This window comes from Plasmodium reichenowi, chromosome 14 (assembly GCF_001601855.1).
Source record: "Plasmodium reichenowi strain SY57 chromosome 14, whole genome shotgun sequence".
Taxonomy (NCBI): domain Eukaryota; phylum Apicomplexa; class Aconoidasida; order Haemosporida; family Plasmodiidae; genus Plasmodium; species Plasmodium reichenowi.
In genome coordinates, this window is record NC_033659.1 from 2,344,574 (window position 1) to 2,371,640 (window position 27,067).

General features: G+C 18.4%; 7 protein-coding genes across 7 annotated transcripts in view; 3 read left to right on the forward strand and 4 right to left on the reverse strand.

Moving 5' to 3' along the window:
* PRSY57_1457600 (hypothetical protein) overlaps window positions 1–4,675 on the reverse strand; it is a gene marked incomplete at both ends in the record, with an annotated part of 5,112 nt that extends 437 nt beyond the window's left edge. The window contains 2 exons of the mRNA XM_012910172.2: window positions 1–4,217; window positions 4,421–4,675. The exon at window positions 1–4,217 is cut by the window's left edge and continues 15 nt beyond it. Of these exons, the coding sequence (XP_012765626.2) occupies window positions 1–4,217; window positions 4,421–4,675 (4,472 nt within the window). The remainder of the gene's footprint in view (window positions 4,218–4,420) is intronic.
* Window positions 4,676–5,651: 976 nt separating this feature from the next.
* On the reverse strand, window positions 5,652–6,602 carry PRSY57_1457700 (aminodeoxychorismate lyase, putative; the record flags this gene model as incomplete). Its single annotated transcript, XM_012910173.2, has 1 exon — window positions 5,652–6,602. The coding sequence occupies one exon, from the start codon at window positions 6,600–6,602 to the stop codon at window positions 5,652–5,654; it is 951 nt and encodes a 316-aa protein (XP_012765627.2).
* A 1,637-nt stretch (window positions 6,603–8,239) lies between these two features.
* On the forward strand, window positions 8,240–13,175 carry PRSY57_1457800 (spindle assembly abnormal protein 4, putative; the record flags this gene model as incomplete). The annotated part of the gene is made up of 4 exons (XM_012910174.2): window positions 8,240–12,499; window positions 12,629–12,693; window positions 12,843–12,961; window positions 13,153–13,175. 4 exons carry the CDS (start codon window positions 8,240–8,242, stop codon window positions 13,173–13,175), a joined length of 4,467 nt encoding a protein of 1,488 aa, XP_012765628.2.
* Window positions 13,176–14,442: 1,267 nt separating this feature from the next.
* PRSY57_1457900 (hypothetical protein) lies at window positions 14,443–17,913 on the forward strand (the record flags this gene model as incomplete). Its single annotated transcript, XM_012910175.2, has 1 exon — window positions 14,443–17,913. One exon carries the CDS (start codon window positions 14,443–14,445, stop codon window positions 17,911–17,913), a length of 3,471 nt encoding a protein of 1,156 aa, XP_012765629.2.
* An 801-nt stretch (window positions 17,914–18,714) lies between these two features.
* Window positions 18,715–19,776, reverse strand: PRSY57_1458000 (exonuclease V, mitochondrial, putative; the record flags this gene model as incomplete). Its single annotated transcript, XM_012910176.2, has 1 exon — window positions 18,715–19,776. One exon carries the CDS (start codon window positions 19,774–19,776, stop codon window positions 18,715–18,717), a length of 1,062 nt encoding a protein of 353 aa, XP_012765630.2.
* A 2,686-nt stretch (window positions 19,777–22,462) lies between these two features.
* PRSY57_1458100 (hypothetical protein) lies at window positions 22,463–25,009 on the reverse strand (the record flags this gene model as incomplete). The annotated part of the gene is made up of 1 exon (XM_012910177.2): window positions 22,463–25,009. One exon carries the CDS (start codon window positions 25,007–25,009, stop codon window positions 22,463–22,465), a length of 2,547 nt encoding a protein of 848 aa, XP_012765631.2.
* Window positions 25,010–25,933: 924 nt separating this feature from the next.
* On the forward strand, window positions 25,934–26,814 carry PRSY57_1458200 (conserved protein, unknown function; the record flags this gene model as incomplete). Its single annotated transcript, XM_012910178.1, has 3 exons — window positions 25,934–26,151; window positions 26,240–26,365; window positions 26,466–26,814. The coding sequence occupies 3 exons, from the start codon at window positions 25,934–25,936 to the stop codon at window positions 26,812–26,814; spliced, it is 693 nt and encodes a 230-aa protein (XP_012765632.1).
* Window positions 26,815–27,067: the final 253 nt, after the last annotated feature.

Here is a 27,067-nt window from a genome sequence, read left to right on the forward strand (position 1 = left end):
TTATAATTATCCTTATAATATATCCTAAAGTACGATATTGGTAAGAGAGATTTTATATCTATATTCTTATCATCCTCATCATGATTTATATCTAAAGAATTATTCAATCGTTGTATAAAGGTATATATTATATATGTGTGTGTGAAGAGTTTTTTAAATATTAATATACGATATATAAGAAAAATTATAAAATGTATATTAGTATCTTGGCTAATGGTACTATATTCGGAATGTAACTTTTCTGAATATTTTTTCATTTTTTTTATTTCATTTTTTAAAGTAAAATATATCTTGCATATATTCATACGATTATTTAATCTCATCCAACTTACATATTTTTCTAACTCTCCTGAAAATTTAAAATCATTTATATCTATTCCAATATCTCTTGAAAATATACTAAGAAAATAATTTGATTGTCTTGTTATGTCATCCTTATATGTTTTAAAAAAAGCTACCATTTGTTTAATATCTATAATATATGTATTATCGTCAAATTTGTAAAATATATCATACTTATTTTTATTCGTCTCTTTTTTATAATAATCCATACATATAATTAAATCATGTAAGAATAAGCATTTTTTTATTTTAAAATATGGAATAGATATAATATTCTCATTTAAACAACATTCATCTGTACTAGCTATTTCAAATTGTATATTACCCTTACCTTTAATTTTTTTCGCTTTTTTCCCTTCATTGTTATTATTAAAGGATGTTGTGAAGAGTTCATCATTATCTATGTTAGAAGATAAATCAATACCAGGGTGTGACTTTATTTTTGTAAATAAATTTTTAGATGAACTTATAATCTTCTTGTCAGCTTCTTTATCATTATTCCATGGTTTTTTATCTTCTTCATCATCCATTTTATTATTAGGCATATCTTCATTTATCCTTTCCTTCATATTTCTATGAACATCACAATATTGTGATAATAAAAATGGAATTTCATATAATCTATTAGTAAATTCAACTTCTTTAGATAATGTAAAACATTGGGATGGATAGGAACCATATACTTTCATTTTAAATATAAAAGCTTTTAAAAAATCAATTTGCTCCTTTTGTGGAATATTATTTATTTCATTAAATAATTGTCCACATGAATTTAAATTATATTTTATGGAATCCACAGTTTGATATAAGGAATCACTAAATTCATCAAGGAATTTTATAACATCTATATCTTCGATACGAAATAGTGATTTCTTATCATTATTTCGATTATCTTTATTTATATGATCATATAAATAATCATTTTTTAAAAAAAATCCACTATATGTAAAATGGACCTTTTCAATATCTTTTCTTTTCGACATATATACGTCTCTTAAAATTTTATTTAATAATTCCATTTCATAGGTAAACTCTTTATTTTCTTTTAACATATCATATATACATGTTTTTTTAAAAAGATTATTATTCATATATTCCATTATATAATCATCATAATTAGAACTTACTTTTTTAAATGTGTCCATAAAACTCACATTATCATTATATATACAATAAATAGCATTATGTGTTTGTTCTTCTAATTTATCTTCCTTTGAATTATACAATGACATAATGGATTTATATGTCTCCAAACCAATCGAAATAAAAGAATTATTTGTTGTAGAGCATTTATTTAGGAAAGAAATGCAATCATTTAATATTTTCCAACTTTGAAGAAACAGGCGAAAATCAATATTTTTCAGTTTATTTTCTGACCAATAATTATCTACATATTCATCTATAATTAGAGTATCAGCAAAAGCAGGTAAATCGCTATTCATATGGAAACCATCATCATCATCATTATTATTATTATTATTATGAACGCTGTCGTTATTTCCATTTTTATTATTATCATTATTTAACCTTTGATCAATTGACTTGTCCATATTTTCTATCCTTTCCCTATTCATATAAAACCCTCTTTTTTCATCATCTGTTAATAAAGGTAACAAATTTTTATTCATAATTTGATCGTGGTTTAGATATTCCTGATTTAGATTTTCTTTTTCGTTTGATTTCCTTCTACTTGTGTCCATATATAAGTTTCCATTTTTATACATCTTGGATATTTCTTTGGATACTCCAGTTATTGAATTAGACATATAGTGAATTATTTCATCATAATTATCATATATTAAAATTTTTGGTACATTTGAATTTATATAATATTTTGTAATATCTAATTTGTAGGATGTAAATTTTAATATGTTATATGCATACTCACCAATCATATATCTAGCTACTTGTTCAAAATTATAAAATGATCTATCAATACATACAAACGAGATTTTTGATTTTTCTTCTTGAGCATTATTATAATTTATATCTCTATTATTTAATAACTTTTTATTTTGTATATGATTAATGTTCCATATTTTTTTCATTCTATAATTACATATTTTTAATTTACATAAAGTAAGAAATTGTAATAATAGCCACAATATATATTTTATGGGTACTAGCAAATGGTCTATTAATTTCTTTTTTTTCCTATTCATGTATAAGATCAATTTATATATTTCCTTTTTAATTCGTCGAATATGTATTTCATTGTTATATATCTTATCTATCATTTCATAGGTGTGATTAGACTTTTTATTAAAATTACTTAAATGATAAGATACATAAGAACACAATGGACCTCCTATAGATGTTCCATGTAAACCTAAATATTTCACGTCTTTTGATAAAAGATATTCAGCAATTTTTAAGGCATCCATATTATTTCTATTAAAGTTGGGATATCCACATGATTTACCATACCCACGATAATTATATACAAATACATTTATATTATTTTCTAAATAAAACTGTAAGATTCCACCATAACAAGCATTTAATTCATAATATGCTCCATTAGGATTAAAATATAACACAATAGGAATATCACGTAAATAATCTTCATGATAAATATAATTATAAAATTGATTATTAAAAGCTTTAAAGAAAATATCATATTTATTATTATGATTATCATTAGACATGTCTAAATGAAATAAATGATCAGGGTTTGTTCTCAAATTTTTATAATATTTTTCCATCTTGTTATTTAAGAACTGTTTACAAGGTATAAACATACAATCTAATTTATTTCGGTTTATATATAAATATTCTTGTTTTGCGTAATATTTATAAATCATTTCATATTTAAATAAATCTAATGTACCAACTATTTGATTTTTTATAAAAGACTGAATATTACTTATATTCATTTTGTCTTTTAAACTATTTTTTCTAAAAATGTCTCCTAATATATTTATAAGATGTATTAATTTATCTAACAAATTTAAAAATTTATCACCTTCTATTAAAATATAAAAATCATTATAATTTGCATGACTAATGGATTTTTCATAATTCTCATGATAAAATAAAGTTAAAATATTTATTTCGGAATATGCACACATATTCTTATTGGATGCTAAATTATCTATACTTTTAAAATTATCCTTATTGTTATCTCTATCCATAATTTTTGATTTTTCATTAACATTTGATTCATTTTTCTTATTACAATGATAAGATTGATCAGGGTTTAGGTCTTCACATGTTTTATTTTTTATATTAATTTTATTACAAATTTTAATATTTTGACTATTTGTATTTCGTAACTTTTTATTTTCGTCTAAGTATGTATAATTATACACATTTAAAATGTCTTTGTTCACATAATTAATTATAGAATTAATTATGCCACTTAATTTTTTTATATAATTCTGTATACATTCATTTTTTAATATCTCGGAAGGTTCCTTTTGGTATATATCTCCCTTGCTTTTTATAAATTCATTAACATTTTCATTAAAATCTTTTCCTATATTAATTTTAGTAAATGTATCAGGACATATAATATCATCCTTATTAACATGTATATTGATTTCATTAATTTTTATCATAAAATACTTCAAATAATAATAAAAAATTAATTGCTCTTCATTCAAATCCACATTTTCTTCTAAATTTAAATATAAAAAATAAGTTACATATAAAGTATACAATATATATAAACTACTAAAAAAGTTGTAGTAGTTTTCCTTATTATTACAGGAAAACAATTGTTCTAATTTTATTTTATATATATTCTCCTTATCTTTTTTCTCATTTCGTATCTTCTCTTTAACAATTCTGCGAATGTCATTTAAAACAGATGATAATTTAGATGTCTCTCTTAAATAAAATTTGGAAAATTCAATTCTGTTGTCATAGTTGGTCTGTAATAACAAAAATGTTTTGTGTAGGAAAAATGAAAGTAATAAATATATAATGATTATTAAGATGGATTAAATATCGTACAACCTTAATAAATTCATATTACACGAAAAATATATATATATATATATATATATATATATATATATATATATATATTTGTTATAATATACATATACAATTTAAATATATTATATATGTTTACCTTGTTTTGATAAATGAACAGACTTCCAGGGTACGTTAAAGCTCTTACAACAAAATGGAAACATACATAAAACAATAATATATTAACAAACAAATAAAATAAAGCGTTGTTGAATATAAACAAAAACAAAGACACGTATGTGTAAAAAAGGTATAGCAATGTTATACAGAAAAATATTAATGAGCTTTTTTTTTTAAAACTCTTAAGTAACTTTTTGCCAATCATATTTATAAAATCACACATACATATATACATATATATATATATATATATAATACTATTAAAAATACTTATAATGTTAATTATAACAATGTCAATTATGCGTAATTACTATTTGTTAATTTTTAGTCATATCATTTATTCAATATACACATATATAAATTTATTTTATTTCTGCCTGTTATGCATTTTCAAATATATATGGAGAAAAATTTAAACAAGCATTTACGTAAAGTGAGTATATTACACACATATAAATATATTATATTAAAAAGAAAAAGAATTATAAATATGAATAAGATTAATAGCATGAATTGTGTAAAATAATAATAATAATATATATATATATATATATATATATATACTAATTAAAATTGTTTGTAAAAATTTTATAACGTTAAATTTTTATAAGTTTTATATATTGGTAACAAACATTAAAGCGAAGAAAATTTTTACACCAAGTATGAAAATTAAATAAAAAAAAAACAAATAAAAAAATAAAATAATAAACTAGGAAATATACATAATATTATATAAAAATATATATATATATATATATATATATATATATAAATATTTCCTTAGGTAATTAAAAATACATTTGATTTTATAATTATTCAAAATGCAAATATTTGTGTATTAATAAAATTGGCTTTTCGTTTTATTTTTTTTTTATTTTTTATTTTATGTTTTATTTATTTTTTACCTGCATGTTCAAAAATATTTAATAAATTCAAAATTAAAAAAAAATAATAAATGTTATAAAATAAAAAATAAATTATAATAAACAATGATATGAATTAAAAGACATAAATGTTTTTCAAAAAAATGGCAAATAAAAAAAAAAGAAAGAAAATATCCAAGGATAAAGAAGGATAATAAATTTTTTATATTTTCAGATTATAAAAACTTTGTATTTCAAAAATTGGAAATAATATGAAAAAATTTAAATAAAATAAATAAATATAAATATATATAAATACCCAAACCAATACATATACATATATAAATTTTATATATACGTTTCGTATTTCTCCTTTTTGTTTTCAATATCTTGATTTAATTTGTCCTGTAATTTTAATAAAATGGGATGATTAACATTCATTTCATATGGTTCTTTTTTATTTTCTGTAAAGAGAATAATTTTTCGTATGGGTAAAATATTCCTAGTTGTTGAACATATAAATGAAAATTCGAATTTGTGAATATCTTTAATATCAATAAAATCTTTTTTTAGTTTTATATTTTCCCTTTCACATAAATTTATTATTTGTTCTCTTATAGTTCCTTTAAGAACTAGTTCGTCTTTTGCTGTATACAAGGTATCATTAAGAAAACAAAAAAAATTGCATGATAAACCTTCAGTTATTTGATTGCTTTCATTGAATAAAACTACTTCATGGCTATTTTCATTTTTAAGTTTTAAGAATTTATCTCGTACTTGGAATACATCTGCATATTTTATATTAGGAGTTTTTCTCTCTCCACACATCATATCAATTTGAACATGATCTTGATGTTTTGGTAAACATTTTATGTAACATAAAATAGAATAATATTTTTCTAATGTATCGACAGTACTGTTCATATCCCAGGTTAATGTAATCATAACCATGTAATTGGAATTATCGCTGAAATGTTTTTTTTTTAAATCATTTTGTAAATTATTTAAATATTGAAAACCTGTTTTTATATTTTTACTACTATTTTTATATATATCTTCAACTGTTAAATCTTTTAAAATTTTCGATATACGTTCTCTGTTCGTATCATTTTCTTGCACCTTCAAATAGTTCGTACAATATTTATGTAAATTATTCATATGAAGACTAAAGTTAAAGATATACTCTGGAGACATCACTGTTTTCATTGTTGTATATACTCCATGTATCCCTAATTTAATAAAATCTGGAACGGATAAATCAACAAGGGCTGGAACATTGTCTTTAATTAAAATTGCCATTTTTAATAAAATGGTTGATAATTATTAAATTAAAAATTTCACGAATAAAGGAAACTAATATATACATATAGAAATATATAATAAATTTATTTTTATTATGCTTTTCTTAAAATATGTTATGAACAATAGATAATTTGATATACTATTTTATTAAGAATATATATTTTTTTTCAATTCTTCTATAGAATTCAAAATAAAATAAATGAAATGAATATGTAAAATTAAACCATATATTATTATATACATGGATATATGATAAATTTTAATTAAAATTTCACATAAGTATGATTCCGAGGTCAATACAAAATAATTAAAAATATTAAAATTTAATTAATAAATCTATGTATAATTTAAATTATTCATTTGTAAAATATAATAAAAAGGGGAAAAAAACTTAATATATATATATATAACAATTTAGGGTTTTTCTTTATATTTAACAACGTTCATGAGTTATTCCTAAATTTTGACTCTAAAAAATATTGGGGAATATAAATTTTTATATATTAAAAATAAGAATATACATAAAATAAATATATATATGTATATATATTTATTTATATAAATTTTTTTTATTTTTTTTATTTTTTTTATTTTTTTTATTTTTTTTATTTTTATTATTTTTTATTTTTATTTTTTTTTTGTTTTTTTTTGTATAAAAATGAACTATATATATAAGAAAACCTACTGACAACATAGCTTGTATTAGCTCTTTATTTCTTAATATATAATGTATTAATTTTTTGTGCATTTAAAATGAGAGTATTATTCCGAATACTTAATATTTTTTAATTGTTTCACACATTATTTTTTACATATACGCATATAATATATATATATATATATATATATATATATATAATATATATATATTTCATTACGTTCTCATTTTTGTATTTATAACTAAATTTTGTTTTTATTTATTTTTTTTTTTAAATCTAAAAAAAAATTGTGATAACTTACTATTAGAGAACAATTTAAATTATTTATTTTATTTATTTATTTATTTATTTATTTATTTATTTTTTTTTTTTTTTTCTTAAGAGGGAATAAAAAAATATCATATTCTTAATATATATACGTAAATTTCTAAATGTGTACTTTTTTTTAAAAGTTATTTCTTAAATTTATTTAATAATATATGTTTTAGTTTACATTTATTATAATTTTTTAATTTAAATTTTTTGGTAACATATTACTAAGATAAAGTATTGCTTTTATAAAGTATTTCATCAAAGGATGATATAAAATAGAAAAAGACAAAAAATATTATTTTTATTAAAATAATAACATACTTAAAATTCATATGGAAATATTATTTTGTATTATTAATAGTTAGAAATAACTGATATTGATTTATTTTCAATTTCAAACTTTATATCATTAGCAAAAATAATAAATAAATAAATAAATATATTATACATATATATATTATATATATATATATAATTATTGATTATTTTAGAGAGGAACGAATTTATATATAAAAATATAATATTTCTTATACACAAAGAAATAATATTAATAATATTAATAATAATTGAATTAATATATGTGTTGATACATGAAGCTGAACATAATATTTGTCATTTAAATTTTTCATTTTTTTAATTTTTAATAAATGGTTTGATATAATAATGAAAAAAATTAAAGACGAATTTGATGATTATTATGATGCGTATGAAGAAAATTGGTCACCCGATACTTTTGCCGAATTGGAATCAAGCCAAAGTTTAGAACAAACAATAAAAAAAAAAATGTACAAAGAAGAATTTGAGCAAAACAATTTCTTTTGTGCAGCAAAGGAAATATATTCAAACAACTCGGAAAATGTGCAAGGGGATAATAATGATATAATAGAAAAAGTAATAACTAATGATGATAATAATGATATGAAAAAGGAGCATATAGTAAATAATGATAATAATAGTAGTCATTTGGTATTAGATATCGACGGAAATATGGATCTTTCTGAGGAAAACGTTGAAGGTTCTAATAAAAATGAATATGAAAATGATTTTGATGAAAGTAAATGGACTCATCATTTTAATGAAGAAAATAAAAAGAATGATACAAACAAGTTATATGAAGAAAAGAAAGATGAAGTAGATGAAAACAGAAAAAGTCATGATGAAATTACTTTGTTTAAAGATATATATGAAGAATTAGAAAATTCTCAAAATGAAAAGGAAAAAAACTATGTGGATTATTCATATAATGAAAATTATTCTAATAAAAAAAATGAAAATTCTGATTCTTTTTTCAATAATTTAAATATGTATAGTAATAATATAGAAAGAAATCATGATGAGAAGGATGATTCGTTAAGTGTCTTTAATAGGAACGAATCGGATTTAAATTTATTAGATGATTTAAATGATAGCAATCCTTATAACAATAGGAGAAAGGATAAAAATGATTTCAGTCCATGTAGTAACAATTATAATAATGATAATAATAATGATAATAATAATGATAATAATAATAATGATAATAATAATAATAATAATAATAATAATAATAATAATAATAATATGAATGATATTTTCGAGAAGTGTCATATATATGAAAAAAACGAAGAATATGAAAATTATTCAAACAATTCATTTTCTCATATTTTACAGAAAGAACAAAAAAATTATGATAATACAATGGAAAATAAAACCGATATGATGAATGTAAACAATTTCGAAAGATATAATTTAAAAGATGAAAACGTAAGTTTACAAAATGATGATGTCATGAGCATTATTAGTGAAAGGTTACAAGAAGATAAAAATAAAAATTTTATGGATTATAGTTTTTATAATAATACTTGTACAAGTTATAGTGATAAGGATATAAAAAATATCGTATCAAATTATGATATGTCAAATGATATATCCAATAATTTATCTAATATTATTTCAAATATGATATCGAATAATCTATCTAATATCATATCAAATAATATATCAAATTATAATATATCTGATAGTATTAATTCAAATCATATAATTTCAAATAAAAATAATTTAAAATATAATAATAGTATTAATAATAATGATAGCACTATAGATAATGGAACGAATAGTTCCAATCATATAAATTATAGTAATAATAATATGAAGGATAATACATCTTGTATATATGATAATTATAATTGTAGATTGCATAATAGTTCATCATCCTATAGAGATATGTGTCATGAAAGGAATGATAAAGACACCAATATTAAAAGTGATATTATTACTACCTGTTTAGATAATGATTATTCTAATATGAATTATAGTTCTGATAATTCTTATGTAGATAAGGAGATCAAGCGTATGTTTGATGAAGATAATTTACAAGATGGTTCAATGGAATATAACAATAATTATAAACAATTTGACAAACAGATAAACAAAGAACATAATACTGAAAAGACAGACACACGAAGCGACATAAATAATACTAAAAATAATGATATAAATATAAATAGGCATAATGAAGAATGTTACCCTAGAGAACATATAGAAAAACTTGAAAAGGAATTAATAATGAATGACAAAAATAAAATAAATAATTATACTGAAAGTGATATATATAATACTAGCGAAAAAAACAAAACAAAATGTGCATTAGAAAAAGAAGTAAATGATGAAGAGAGTAAAACAAGGGAAAATAGTATTGATATTTGTGTAGATCTAAATGATGAAGAACCTTGGGACGAAAATATAAAAAGAGAAAACAACAATGACAAGAAACGATTAACTTATCAGAATGAAAAATATAATAAATCCTCAATTTTGAAAGATAAGGGTTCAAAAATAAACAACAACAATAATAATAATCATAATAATAATAATAATAATAACAATATTGACAGGAACAACATGAATGTTATAGGGGAGAAAAAGAAGAAACAAACTAAAAAGGAAACATCACAAAATATTAATAATCATAATATTAATATTAATAAGAAAGAAAAAATTATATCGACAAAATTTATAAACCAAACGAACCAAAGTGATAACCTAAAGGAACTAGGAAATGAATTAAATAATCAAATAAATAAACTCGAAAAAGAACAAGATAAGGTTAAAAAGCTAGAATATGAATTAATAGCTAAAAGTGCAGAAATGGAATTAGAAAGAGAAGAAATGAAAAATAACATGGAACAAGAGAAAAAAAAAATGATGAAAACTATTGAAGAAGAAAAAAAAAAATGGAATAAAGAAAAAAAAAGAATCGAAGGAGAAGTAGAGAAACAAAGAAATATTATAATGCATAAAAGAAAATTAACAAACGAAATAGCAATGTTCAAAAATAGAATAAAAGAATTAGAAGAAAATTTAGAAAAAGAAAAAAAAGAACATAGAATTCTTGTAGAGAAATTAAAAAAAAAAATAGACAATTTAAAAATTGAAAATGAAAAACTTAAAACTGAATTAAAAATATCAAATGAATATAGAAATAAATTAGAAGTATATCAACAAAATACTATTATGAAATTAGCTACAACTGTTAATAAAAAAAAAAACCAAAAGTATAAAAGTAAAAATTTTCTAAATACATCATCTGAATCTTCCATTCAAGAAGAAATATATAATAATAATAATAATCATAATAATAATAATAATAATAATAATAATAATAATAATCATAATAATAATAGTAGTATAGACAATAGCGATATTATGGATAATCACAATTATGCTAAAAATAAATCACATGATACAAAAAAAATTAATAAATTTGATATAGACAAAAGCTTGTTGGACTCTTCAGATAATTGTGATGAAATAAAAAAAATTATTAATCATAAAAAGAATAATATACATAAAGATTTAGAAATTATATACAATAGTTCTACTAACACAGATGATGGAATTTATAACAACAAATTGATAGATAATGACTACAAAATAAAAAACAATATAAAAATAAAAAGTAATAATAATAATAATAATATGAACTTGAAAAATAACAAAAATAAATTTACACTGGATAAATTATTTATTCAAAACAAAAAAGATAAAGATAGTTATAAAAATTCAGATAATAATAAAATTGATGAAGAATATATAAATAAAAATTTAAAGAGAATGAGATCAATAATTAAAAATAAAAAAAAATACCTAGAAGATAAAATGTCTAATCATGAAAATGATGATACGTGTAGTTTACTAACTACTACAAACGAAATTAATTTGAATGACAAAGAAGTATTTTTTTATGAGAGCTGTAAAAAGAATAAGGATGGAATTTCATTTAATGATGATATAAAATATGCAAATAATAAATCAAATATAAAATATGATAAAAGAACATCAAATAAAGAGGGGGATGATATTATATATGAAAATATGTATAAAAAGAAAAACAAAGGTAGTACATTAAATGATAACAATAACAATAACAATAATAATAATAATAAAATAATGAAACCGTCTTTGGTTAATAATACAAATGAAATATATATGAGTGATCTTAATACAAATGAGCATGATGAAACTTCGTACAAGCCACATAGAAATTATTCTACTAGTAATCAAAAAGGAAAGGATGATATTATAAATAATAAAGTATTATCCAAAAAAAAAACAAATAATACGGATAGTTATAATAGAAATAATAATATAGGTAATGACAATATTTTAAAACCTTTTGGTAAGGACTGGAATTTTGTAATAAACTTTGATTTCGACGAATTATTCAATCAATGTGAAAATGTTATAGAATCTATTTTTTCCTCATCCAAAAAAATAAAATATAGACAAGCATTTATTGATGGAAAGGTGGAAACTTTATTTGATGATGGGTTAAAATTAATTGAGAAAAATAGAAATAAAAAAATTATGCATCCAAGTAATATAACAATATATCTGTACCCTACCAAGGATTACAAGGCACACTTTCCCAATTCGTACATGGTAAAATTTAAGAAAAAATAAAAAAATAAAAATTTAAATGAGCACATATATATATTTATGTATATATATGTAACCATATTCGTCTTGCTATATATCATACATTTTTATAATAATATGTGTGCTTTTTAGTTATTTCGATTTGTTAATAAAGGAATATATCAGGTGAACATACCAAATAAATGTCAACTAAACAAGTAAATAAGAAAAAAAATAATAATAAAAAAACATCATTAGAGATTATTTTTTTCATTACATATATGTACATATATATATATATATATATATATATATATATATATATATAATATGTATGTATTTTTCTTTTTCTTCTAATTTTCTTCAGATTTCCAAGTGGACAAGTAGATTGTAAATATACTGATGGTCATATACAAATATTATTTTGTGATGGAAAAAGAAAAGAAATACTACCCAACAGGGAAGAGTATGTTATATTACGCAACGGTAAAATATTAAAATTAACATAAAAATACACTTATATAAAATATTAAGAATAAAACATATGTATATTCTTTTTTTCTTATTTAAACTTTTTCCTATTTTAATAAATTTATAACTACAACGTCAATATTATAAATAAATATGATAAAAATATATTTTTTTTTTTTTTTTTTTTTTTTTCCATTTCCCTACAGGAACAATAAAAAGGTTAAATTAATATGGTGTGTTCACTTATATGAATATATGTTGGATATATGATTAACTCAGTTATGAAATTTAATATTCTATTCATAATTGAGGATATAACAATATAAGCATTTAAAATATCAATGAACAATAAAGGAACAAATAAATTTTATATTTTATATAATCTGGATTATAAAATTTTTTTTATAAAAGATTTATATAAATATATTTCTTATTTTTATTTTTTTTTTTTAATCTTATTGGAATATATTATATATATATATATATATATAGAACATATATTATTTAATTATTATTTTCTTTCTTTCTTTCTTTATTTATTTATTTATTTATTTTTCTTCTTTTTTTTTTTTTTTTTTTGTTATATATTACAATTTTATAAATATATATATATATATTTATATAATATAATATAATATATTTATATATATATTTTTTTTTTTATCCATTTTAAGGAGTTCACATATTTAGTGCTTCCATTTGTAAGTTCATATTAAAAAATTATGTTCGTATTTCTTCTTTCCTTTTTTTTTTTTCTTTTTAAATTCAAAAACAAAAAATAAATAATTTATAAAGTATATGAATATATTATATTATATATATATATATATATATATATATATATATTATATATATATATATATTTTTTTTTATGCATTGATAATAATTGTATCTAATTAGATTTATCATATATTTCATTAAGTTTAATCGGTAAAAATTTTTATATATATATATTTATATATAAAATTAATGTTTTTAAAATATATTTTTTCTATTGAGAAATATATAAAAAAATGATTCGTATTCTTAATTCAGAATATTTTATATATATATTATATATTTCTTTATTTATTTTAGTATTATTACAAAATGATATTTCAAATATAGTAATTATATAATCCATTTCAGAAAAGTTACATTTTCAAAAAAAAAAAAAAAAAAAAAAAAATTAAAATGAAATTAAATAAAATAAAACAAAATAAAACAAAACAAAATAAAATAAAATAAAATAAAAGAACAAATTAGGAGTAACTAATTTAGAATATTTATATAATGATGAAATGGATGTATGTATAATGTTATATGAATAAGGAATTTTCTTGATATTATAATTTATTTCCGTGATTATAAGGATTTCATATATTCTATATATATATATATATATATATATATATATATTTATTTATTTATTATTTTTATTTATTATTACATATGCATTTTCCCTTTCATTATTCTATTTCTACATATATTTTTTTTTTTTTTTTTTTTTATAAAATATGGATGAAGAGAAACTTTTAAACTATACGAGTCGCAGTAACAGCATCAATAATATACCATACAGTAACTTTATTTTACCCATGTTAATAAAAAGAAAAATGATTAACGATTTATATGATGATAATATTAATGAAGATGAAAATAGGGGAGGTGGAGTATATGAAAGGAAACGAGCTAGGAAAAGTTTATATGAAAACTTTGAACTTTTAAAAGAACAAAAATTAGATGAAGATGATATATGTATAGATCATTTTAAAGATATGGAAAAATATACTGAAAAAATTTGTGAATTAAAAAATATATATAATTTTTTATTTAATAATGTTAATATAGATTATAATAATTATGATATTTTATATGTCAATAAAAAATTTTGTACTATCAATTGTAATAATATAACTTATAATAAGAATATATTTATAGACAATTTTATATACAACTTATTCAATTATCACAAGATAGCTAAAGGTAATACACAAAATGATGTAATTAAATATGGAAAAGGAAATATATATAATGTTGCACATGATGTTTATAATAATAAATATGTAAAAAAGAAAAAAAATATTGGTAGAAGATACCTAAATTGCATATCCAATCAAATATTATATATTGATGATTTATCAAGACATGATATTTTATTATTAATATCTTTTTTTATTCAATTACAAAATGAACAAAAAAAAAATGAAAAAGAAGAAAAAAATTTAGAAAATATTGCAAACATTAATGAAATCAAAATGAATATATATTCGTTAAATGATATTTATAATTATTATTATAAAGAAAAAGTTTATCAATGTTTCACGTGTGGATTGAGATTTATGACTAGTATGGACAAATTAAATCATTTAGAAAATCATTACAAGAAAAGCCAATTTTATCTGAATAATTCTGAAAGAACCTCTTTTACGAAAAGTAAAAAAAGATTTCTTTATTTAGACCACATAAATTTACCTATAGAAGTTTTTGTTTGTAAAAATTATTCCATATTTGAAGATTTTTATGATAATGTAGTAACCAAAAACATGGCTTCGTTTAATTTCCAAGGTTCTCATATAGAGCAACAAATATTGGATGATAATAAAGATAACGATAATTATCATAATGATAATGAAAAAATATATTATGAAAAAGAAGACAAAAAAAAAGAAGAAAGTAAAAATTATGATAGTTTATATTCCTATCTTCATATGAAAATACATACGCATCTTAATAAGGATAGAAATCTAGAATCATTTTTTAATAATAATACAAAAAATATACAAGAAAAATATAATGTTTACAATATGTTATCATATAATAATAATGTAGCTAACTTATTTAATTTTAAAAAAACATATAATAATATAGATAATTTTTTTCATAATAAGGAAACAATACATAATATGATCAATCCTAATATGGTAGTAGATAAAAATAAAAATAAAAAAAATATTTTAAATGATAGGGAAAAAGGTAGTAATGAAATAAATTTCTTTGATTATATTTATGGAAATGAAAATACATATGATGTTTACTTATCTAATTATTATACAGTAATTGAAGATAATAGTGTTTTAATAAATTATATTAATGGCCCAACTATGTATAGAAATATTATGAAATGTCTAGAAATTAAAGATATATATAATTATAAATTTCCTTCATGGATACCTAAAAGAAGTTTAAATAATTTTTTTATTAAACGAATTAATGAAATAGATAAGGATCTTATGGGTATTCAAAAGAAGACAAATATATTTACAAATATCTTATCTGGTAGGACTCCTAGTAATACCTTTCCTCTTAATTCATATAACATACAAGATGATCTTATTATTAATAATAATGCGAATAATAATTTAAAAGGGAAAAATAAAAAAAAAATTAATATAATAAACAAAAACAACTTGTGGAATATTTGTACTACTCATGAATTTTATAATAGTAAAGGTTTGTGTCCAATTAATGTTTTCTTAAGTTATCAAAAGGAAAATACTCTGGATCATCAAACAGAAAATAGTGATAAAAATGATCATGATGATAAAAAAGAATCAAATAATTACCCTTTGCAGAATTCTATATGTACACAAGAAAGTGTCGAAAACAATCATGTATTATATTCCTTTCTAAATATTTTTAATCAAAAGTATTTTTCACAGACAGATATTTTTAAAAATATATTACTCTTTCATATAAGGAAACATTATTTTATGATAATAAATGAGCTTAAGGATAATATCGATTTTAATGAATTACATACACGATTATTTCAGTACATATATAATAATTACTCTAAGACGATATCTATATTTAATATAAATAATTATAAAATAGACACCTGTTTTTTGTGTAAAGAAAACTTTTCTTTCGAATACTCCTATGAATATAATGATTTTTATTATACGAATGTTATTTGTGTGGATTTAAAAAATGTATATGAAAATGATGATGTGGAAGATACAGAAGAGGACACAAACAAACATTACGATATTGATATGAGTATAAAAAGAATTGATTATATGTGTGATGAATATGTTTATAATAATAATAGTTATGATATTATGGATAAATGTTTATATGAAAAACATAAAGAATTAAATGAATTGTTGCATGAAAATAATAAAGAAATGTCTGATGATGCTTTAACGCAGGTAGAATTATTGAATAACAAAATGGTTAATAACGAAATTAATGAATGCTCCAACCATAATAATATAAAGAATGAAAATAACATAAATCCATATGATAATATAAATATTAATAATATATTTACTGATATCAAAAAAATTATAGATGATAATTGCTTCCTTGGAAATACAATAATCGAATCTAATATGGATTGTAATTTTCATATGAATATTATAAATAAAAAAAATAAAAAAAAAGATCATATCATGAATCATTATAATAATTTATTTAGAAATTTATGTATCCCATATGATACATTAGATATATTGCATAGAATTAAAAAGGGTGACATAACAGGTAAGGCAAATATGACAACAAATAATTTTATTAATAACACAACAAAAGATGAAGGATATATAAATGAAGAAATAGATAATTTTGTAAAAAATTATGATAACATAACAAATGATATAAAAAATGCAGTATTTCAAAATACTTACCAAAATAGATCTAAATCAAAAAATAAAAATTCTTTTAACGATATAATTATGAGTTATATATATAATGATGAAAATAAAAAAAAGGAGCATAGCAATATTTTTTTCCCATCTAAAAATTATACTTATACAAACTTTACATATTTCCATATACAGTGTTTTAAAAATTATATAGAATATAATATACTTCCATATTACTTCCTTACAAAATTAAATGACAAATATTTTAAAAATATAATATTGGGAGCAATAACTGATTTATATAATTCGTACAAAAATATATGTAACAAGAGAAATAATAGAAACCTTAAAATAAGTAACGTAAAAAAAGTGCAAATTCATAAAAGGAGACACTTTTAATGATCAACGTTCACATGTCATAGCAGCACTTCGATATAAAGATATTAGTACATATGTATGCTTGTCTATAGTGATAACGAATCACAACATGAGAACTTAATATTAATCATATAATAGATTAATTATTTTGTGCTTATATATTACATCAAACCCTTCATTTGTCAAATGGAATATTTATCAATATATAATATATATATATATATATATATAATGTATATTTCTTTTTTCTTTTCTTTTTTTTTTTTTTTTGTTTCATTGCACATTTTAGTCTTTCTTTTTTTCTTAAAATGTATGTTTATAAAAGGCATAATTTTTTTTGACAATTTGTTTTAAAACATTTTTTTTAGTAATTTTTTTAAAAACTTGAAAAAAAAAAAAATAAAATATAATAAAAATAAAAATATTTGTCGAAAAAGATAATTTTTATTATATTTTCGATATTTATTATATTTCTTTTATTTTTCTTTTTGTAAATAAAACAAAAACATATGTTAATTATAAATACTTGGTTATATACCACATATGCATATATATGTACATAAATATATATATATATATATATATATATATATATACTTTACAAAATTTTAGGTATGAAAAAAATTGAAATTATTAATATATGGTATATATACATATGGTGGATGGTACATATATATAATATGTAATGTATAAAAAGAAAAATAAAATAAGAGCTTATACTAAATTAGTATAATATGAAGTTATATATATATATATATATATATATATATATATATATAACATATATACTTGATTTTATTATATTTTTGCTTTCCCCTAAAATTAGTAATCTAGGGGACATCTTACACAATTTTTTACAAAATCACAGAATTTGCATTTCCACTTATCAGAATTTTCTACAACATCACTAGATCTTTTACCATCCCAATAATCAAGTAATATATTTATAGTATATAATGTAGAGTGATAAAAGTATGGAATTAAATTTCTTGAAAATTCTTTTCCCTCATGTTCATATACAATTTCCATTTCTTCTTTAATTTTTGGTAATTTCATAAATAATTTATTTAATTCGATAGATAAGTTTTCTAAATTTTTATATTTAACAAGATCAACAGCAGTAAATTCGAATAAGGGATCACATTCATAAATTTCAAAAAGTTTTTTAAAATCAGCTTTTCCATTTTTTAATTGTTGTAATATAAGACAATATGTTTGAACTTGTATAGCTGAAGTTCTTTTTTGTGCTAGAGAAGGTTCTTTCTTTTCTTTTCTTGTTTTGGTATCGGATATAATAAGATATTCTTTTTTAGTAACATTATCATATTCAATTCTGAGTTCATCAATAATACCTCTTAAAACATAATTTCTTATAATTCCAAAAACCCAAACTTCTCTAGCTTTTTTACTTTGGAATAATTGTCCTAATAATGTTATACTATTTAATAAACGATAACCTAAAGATTCTTCTCTTGTATTCACTTCTACATTTACAATTAAATGATCAGCTTTTTCTAATATTTCATGTCTCTCGATACCTAAACGCATAGCTTCTGTTTCTCTTCTTTTCCCTGTCGTTAAAACTAATTCCAATTGCTGTTCACACCATAATTGAGCTGATAAATCTGTAATACTTAATTTGTATTTTTTATTAAATTTTTCATTTGGAGATTTAGATACTTTATATAATTTTTCTGTCTCGTTAATTTGTTGTTCTTCTAATAAATCCTCTATATCATTTACTAACAAATCAAATTCAGATGGTGATAAAATATCTTTCTTCTGTTCTTTTACATGCTCATGAAAAAGCTTATTTCGTTTTTCTATATTTAAGCTATCATCTTCCTCTTCCTTTTTCCAAATTATATTGTATGTTTTAAGCATTTTAAAAAAAAAAAATAATAACAAAAAAAATAGTATACAAATTATATATAAATCTTTTGAAAAATATTTTTGTACGTTATATATATTTAAATGTGTAAATATTTATCTATATAAATGAAAATATATAAATCTATGTAAAAATGGTACCTATACATATAAAAAAATATAAATATATATATATATATATATATATATGTATATAAGTATATATATACATATGTGTATATTTCATGTTTCCTTTATAAAATTTCTCCTATAAAATAGATGGCCCATTTTACATAACACGCACATATAATACTAATTTATATTAATAATTATCTATAAATATAAATATAAATATACATAATATCACAATTTTAAGTATTATATTATAGAGAAAAACATAAGGGACCAAATATACATATACAAAAAAAGAAATAAATATAAAATAAAGTAAAATATAAAATGATAATGTAAAAATGAAGATAATACATAAAAAAAATATTATATATATATATATATATATATATATATATATATATATATTCTTATACATTTATGAAATATACCCCAAATTAATAGTTTATTTAAAAAAAAAAAAAATACAAAAGTCATCAATTAATGAATTATATACATTTACTATCTAATATTTTATATATACTATATATAATGCGAAAATTTTTATATACAATCAGATATATAATAATTTTTACATTATATATATATTATATATATAAAAGGAGAGAGAGAAAAAAAAACACATTAAACGTATATACATATATATATATATTTATGTATATATATATATATATATATATTTATATATATATAATAATAACATAAGATAATTCCTATAAGTTGATTTTTTTAAAAATATTTCAAAATAAATATAACATAAATATATAATTATATATATATATATATATATATAACCATTGACTTTTCTATAAAGTGTATATATAATTATATCTTTAAATAACAGTAATTATCAAAACTGTTATTTTGTGTATTTAGTCATTATCCCATGTAAAATATATATATATAATGTATATAATAAAAAAAGGTGTATACTAATTTGCATATAATATATATATATATATTATATACTTCATCAAGGTATATTTCTTAATTATTTATTTTTTTTTTTTTCTATTTAGATTTTTAATAAATAATATAAAATATATGAAATTAAATAAATTAAAAAAAAAAAAAAAAAAGACGAAAATATGTATTTATATATATATACATATATTAAAGCAAAAATAAAAATATATATATGTGTAAAAAGTATTATACATATATATGTCCATTGAAATGAACAGACTTCATTTTACTTTATTTTTTTTTAATATTTTTTTTCCAAAAGAATACTCATATCATACATAATATATACATGAATGATATATAAATATATATATATATATATATATATATTCAAAAAATTTAACACTTTTTTCTATATAAAAAATATAAGATATACTACATATAATATATTTGTACATCAAAATATATTATATATATATATATATATATTATATTGTTACATTTTATGTTATATATAAAATCAATAAATGGATAAAAAAAAAATATTCATATATATTAAGAAATATAAAGAGTAAACATAAACAATGTTTTTTATGAATATATTATCTTACATAAAATATAACAAATTTAAAAAGACTAATTTTTTTTTTTTTTTTTTTTTTTAAACATTAAAGTATAAAAATCAAAAAATTGTAAAATATATTTTTATTTTAATGCTTCAGACTTATATTTTAATTAAAATAAGTTTCCAATTTTTTAATAAAATAAGGTTATATTAAATTATATTTCCTCTTTAAAAAAAAATATATAATGAGATAAACATGCATTAGGAGTAAGAATTATTTTTATGAATATATAAAAATATATAATATACATAAAAATAATATTAAAAAAAATATTTATTTTACATATATAATTTTTAAAAAGATAAAAAGTATAAAAAATCTCTCACTCTTATTTTAAAGATTATTTAGAATGTGTAAATATATACACATACATGTGTATATAATAATAATAAATAAAATAAAATAAAATAAAATAAACCAAAGACACGGAAGAAAATTAAAAAATTAAATATTAAATATTAAATATTAATAAATAAAAAATATTATTAATATTATTATTATAATATATAAATATATATATTATTATTTTATTTAAAATATTACATTTTCTTATATATAATTATTCATATTGAAAGAAATTATAATAATTAAATATTTGAAAATCTTTTTAAATATAACTGTAAAAATTTTATTTAAAAGAAAAAAAAAAAAAAAAAAAAAAAAAAAAAAAAAAAATTTTTTTATAATATATCAAAGTCTATAATATATATATATATATATATTTAATTATTCTTTTCTCTGGAAAGGTTGAATTATATAAAAATTAATTTTTTTTTTATTAATTTATATATAAAAAAAATTTAGTACATATATATATATATATATATGTACATATGTCTAATGAAGAAATTTTTTTAACAAAAAAAAAAAAAAAAAATGAAAAAAAGGAAAATTAAATTATAAATAAAATTAAGTACATAATTTTAATCATTTTAATTGCAAAATAAATAATAATTTATAAATATATTTACACTTTAATTTATCTATATATTTTTAATTTATTCTATTCTATTTTGTTTTATTTATTTTTATTTTTTTTAGTCCATATTAAATTGGTCATTTCCCTTGAAAAAATATTTCCCATTTTTTTGTATACAGAATTCTTTTAATATATTTCTAAAATAAATATCTGGTATATTTAATTGTGACTTAATATATGTTTCTACTTTTTTAATAATTTCATTTTTTGTTAAAACAATATTATGCTCATTTTGGAAAATATTAATAACAGCATTTCTACACTTATTAAAATCACTATTATTTTTTATTTTTAGAAACCACATATTATTTATATTAATAGCAATATTATTTAGAGCTTGAATAAATGTTTGTAAATCCATATGTATATTTTTGGATTCTTTTTTTATATTATTATAAATATGATCAAAAGAAAAGCAATTATTATTTAACATATCAGTAATATACTTTTCTAATGTTCGTATGTCTAATTTATAATCATTAATAATAATTTTACTATTTTTATACATTTGAATAATTTTTGCAATTTTTATCATTTTATTTTTCCATTTTTCATTATATGATAAACATAAATTTATATTATTTAATAAAAACAATTCATCCATTTTATGTTTAAAAAAATATCCAGTATATTTATATTCACATAAAGGTGTGAATATTTCAACAAGAACATTATTTGATAAATTTGTAGCCTTTTCAAAATTTTCAATAATAATAGATGTTGAAGAATTCATTTTTTTTCTACCAATAGTATCAATATTTCTAATACTGTTATGATTATCGTAACTATTATAAGCAACACTATTATTATTATTATTATTATTTATATTATTGTTTATATTATTATTTTTCTTATTTATTATTTGATGTCTCGTATCATATATAAACTTATATAGCATAGGTTCGACTTGTTTATATATGATAACTAATAATAAATCTCGTACCCTCATTTTATAATCAACATAAGAGAATTTTTCCTCAATATTACCACCATTTTGTATATTATTATTATTATTATTATCTATATTACTTATATTTTTATCATTTGCATTATTTTCAATAATATTATTATCTTTTATATTTTCCTTTTTATCTTGTTTACCTCGTAAAAATTTATATAAATATTTCGATTTAATAACCCACAATCCTAAAATATTTATACAATATTTTTTAACACAATTTAATAAAACCTCATCTTCTATATTTGATTTTAATATTTTCTTAATTTCTTGAAAACTCTGAACATTTTTTATACGAAACAAATTTATGATTTGCTCATCTAGACTTAAAGAAAAGAAATACATCATATTAATATTAATAAATATATCCTCCTCACTATTTATCAAACTATTATTATGTCTTTTTATATTATTCGAACAACTGTCATTATAAATACCATCATTCATATTATTACCATCATTTAAATTTGAGTAACCTTCATATTCTTTAGCATTCTTACACATATTATTTAAATATAAATAAGCATCATTATTAAATTTAATTTCTTTAATATTATTTTTGATAAAGGAATCGTGCTCATATGAATTACATTTCTCGTGATCAATATCCATTTCTTTTTGATTTTCACTTATTTGTATTATACTATCATGTTCATAATTGATGGTTGTAAAAAGTGATATTAATTCTTGGGCTTCATATGATTCCTGATCATATATATTAACAATACTACTCCAGATATTACTATTAAGGTTATTCAAATTGTTATTATTGTTATAATTATTGTTATAATAATTGTTATTATTGTTATTATTATTGTTATTATTGTTATTATTATTGTTATTATTATTATTATTATTGTTATTATTATTGTTATTATTATTATTATTATTGTTGTTATTATTATTATTAAAATTTAGACATTTATTATTCTCCGAGCTCTCTTCATTATCCCTTTCATTATTATAATAATAACTGTTATTAATATTATTATTATTATTATTACCATTATTAGGATTCAAGTTGTTCATATTATTCATATTGTACATACCGTTCATGTTTATAAGGGAAAGTTTATTTTCTCCCTTAGTAGAATCATCTAATATCCTATCCAAAAATATATTATCATAACATGGCTTGAATTGATATATATGCTTTAAAGGTATCATAAAAATTTCTTTTTTCATTGTAACTTCATTATATTTAAATATACATACACAGTTTGTTATATATTCACATAAAACACTAGTACTGATTAATCTACTTATATTCCTATCTATCTTTTCATCTTTATACATTGTATTAGATTCGTGGAAATCCTCTTTTATAGATTCATGTAATTTATATTCAAATATATAACTTTCCTCATTACTTTGTACATTATTTTTTATATTCCTTAATTTATTATAATTATTACATTTGTATATCTTTTGTATATTATTAGTAAAATTATAGGGACGATATTTAGGTCTTAAAGGATATTGTATAAGATAAGTGTTAATATTATTTATATTATATTCATTAACGTTATTTAAATATATATCTATTTCTTCTTCAATTTCTTCATCATCTGTATTTGACTTCTCAGACTCTCTATCAGTCTCTTCTGAGTAAGTATAGTTACTAAAGAATTTTAAATCCTCTTCCATAATCCATAAAAAAAATAAAATAAAATAAAATAAAATAAAAAAATAATAATTAAATAATTATAAACATAAAAATATTAAATACATAAAAAAATTAAATACATATTATATTATATATATATATAAATATTTTATTTTATTTTTTTATTTTTGTAAGAGAAGCCTTATTTTATATAAGGCCTCTTTTCACTTAGCATTTGATACAACTGAAAAAAATTCTACAATTTTCAAGCCTAAAAAAAATATAATATACTATAAATAAAAATAGAAAAAAATAAAAATATATAATATTAAATGAAACTGTTTAATGTTAATTTTATTTAAAGATTTATCATATAGAACAGCAAACAAATCACAATATAAAATAATAAATAAAAATATATAAATATTAATATATACATATATATATATATATATATATATATATATATATATTATAATTTTTTTGAAATAAAAAATATTAAACACATACGGATAACATTTCTCGTATATTCCTTTAATATATATATATATATATATATATATACTATTACATGTATATATTATATATATACTGCATTCTCGTGTCATTTTATTCTTATGTAAAAAAAAAAAAAAATTATTTAATATAATATATAAATTCATATTCCATTTTAGTACCCGTAAATTTACCTATTTTTTTTTTTTTTTTTTTTTTTTTTTTATAAAAATGAAATATTTTTTTCTAACATAGTATGTATGTATGTATGTAACCAATTAGTTTAATAACAAATAAAAAACCTTCTTACATTTTAGGTATAAAAGCCAAAAAAAAAAAAAGAAAAAAAAAAAAAAATTAATAATATAAGCAAATTATTCTAAATAAGAGAAATATACATATATATATTTATTATTAGATATATATTTATTTTTTATGTATGTTTCGACTTATAAAAAGGTTTGCAAAAAATGAGCGCAGGCATATACCAAAGTGGACAAGATGATATGAATAAATCAAATATATCAAATGGAACTATGAATAATATGATGAACGTTAATAATAATTTTAATTTTTCTTCATTTAATGAAAATGACCTTCCAAGATACGTGAATGAATTTATTCAAAAAATGAATCATCCTTATATTTGTATGATTCATGTTCTTCCTAAATTCTTCTCCATATTTATGTAATATAAAAAGGAACATATATAATTATATACCTTTATGTATATATATATATATATATATATATATATATATTTTTCAATTTTATAGTTATTTCCTAGGCCCCTTTTTATTTAGAAATGAAAAGTCAAAAGAATACGATTTTATTATAACCTTTGCAATTACATTTTTTTTAGTGTCATTGGACTTTTATTTAGTTAAAAATATAACAGGAAGGTAAAAATGAACATATAAAAATATATACCTTTGCAAATATGTATATATATACATATATATATATATATATATATATATATACATTTATTTATTTATCCAGATTTTTGGTAAGAATGATATGGTGGATAGACTCAGGTGAAGATTATTCTAACAATGTAATTTTTCATTCATTAGAAGATAAATCAACAAATAGTAATGAAAAAAATGTTTTTTGGTTTTCTTTATATATATACGTTTTTATTTGGCTAGTTCAAACTATACAAATGTTTATATCATTTCAAGTATGTTGGTTTTTATTATGCGTTTTATGTTTCTTTTTATCATATTATAATTTATATAATTTTTGGAAATGTTCAAAGGAACAACCGGAAATTGTTACAGGAGTTTTAAATAAAATTAATTTTAATGCTATATTAAAAAAATTAGTTAATAATAAAACATACTACTAATATACTATATATATTTTAAGTAATTTGGAAAAAATATAAATAAATCATTTTGGACACGTTATAAATAAATAAATAAATAAATATATATATATATATAATGTATATATTTCCTTTATTTTATATATTTTTTAAGAAAGTTCCCTATTAGCCAATGTTATTAATATGTTTTTTTTTTTTTTTTTTTTTTTTTTTTTTATAGTTAATTTTTTAAAATATAGTGTTTATTTTTTTTTTTTTTTTTTTATTTTTTTTT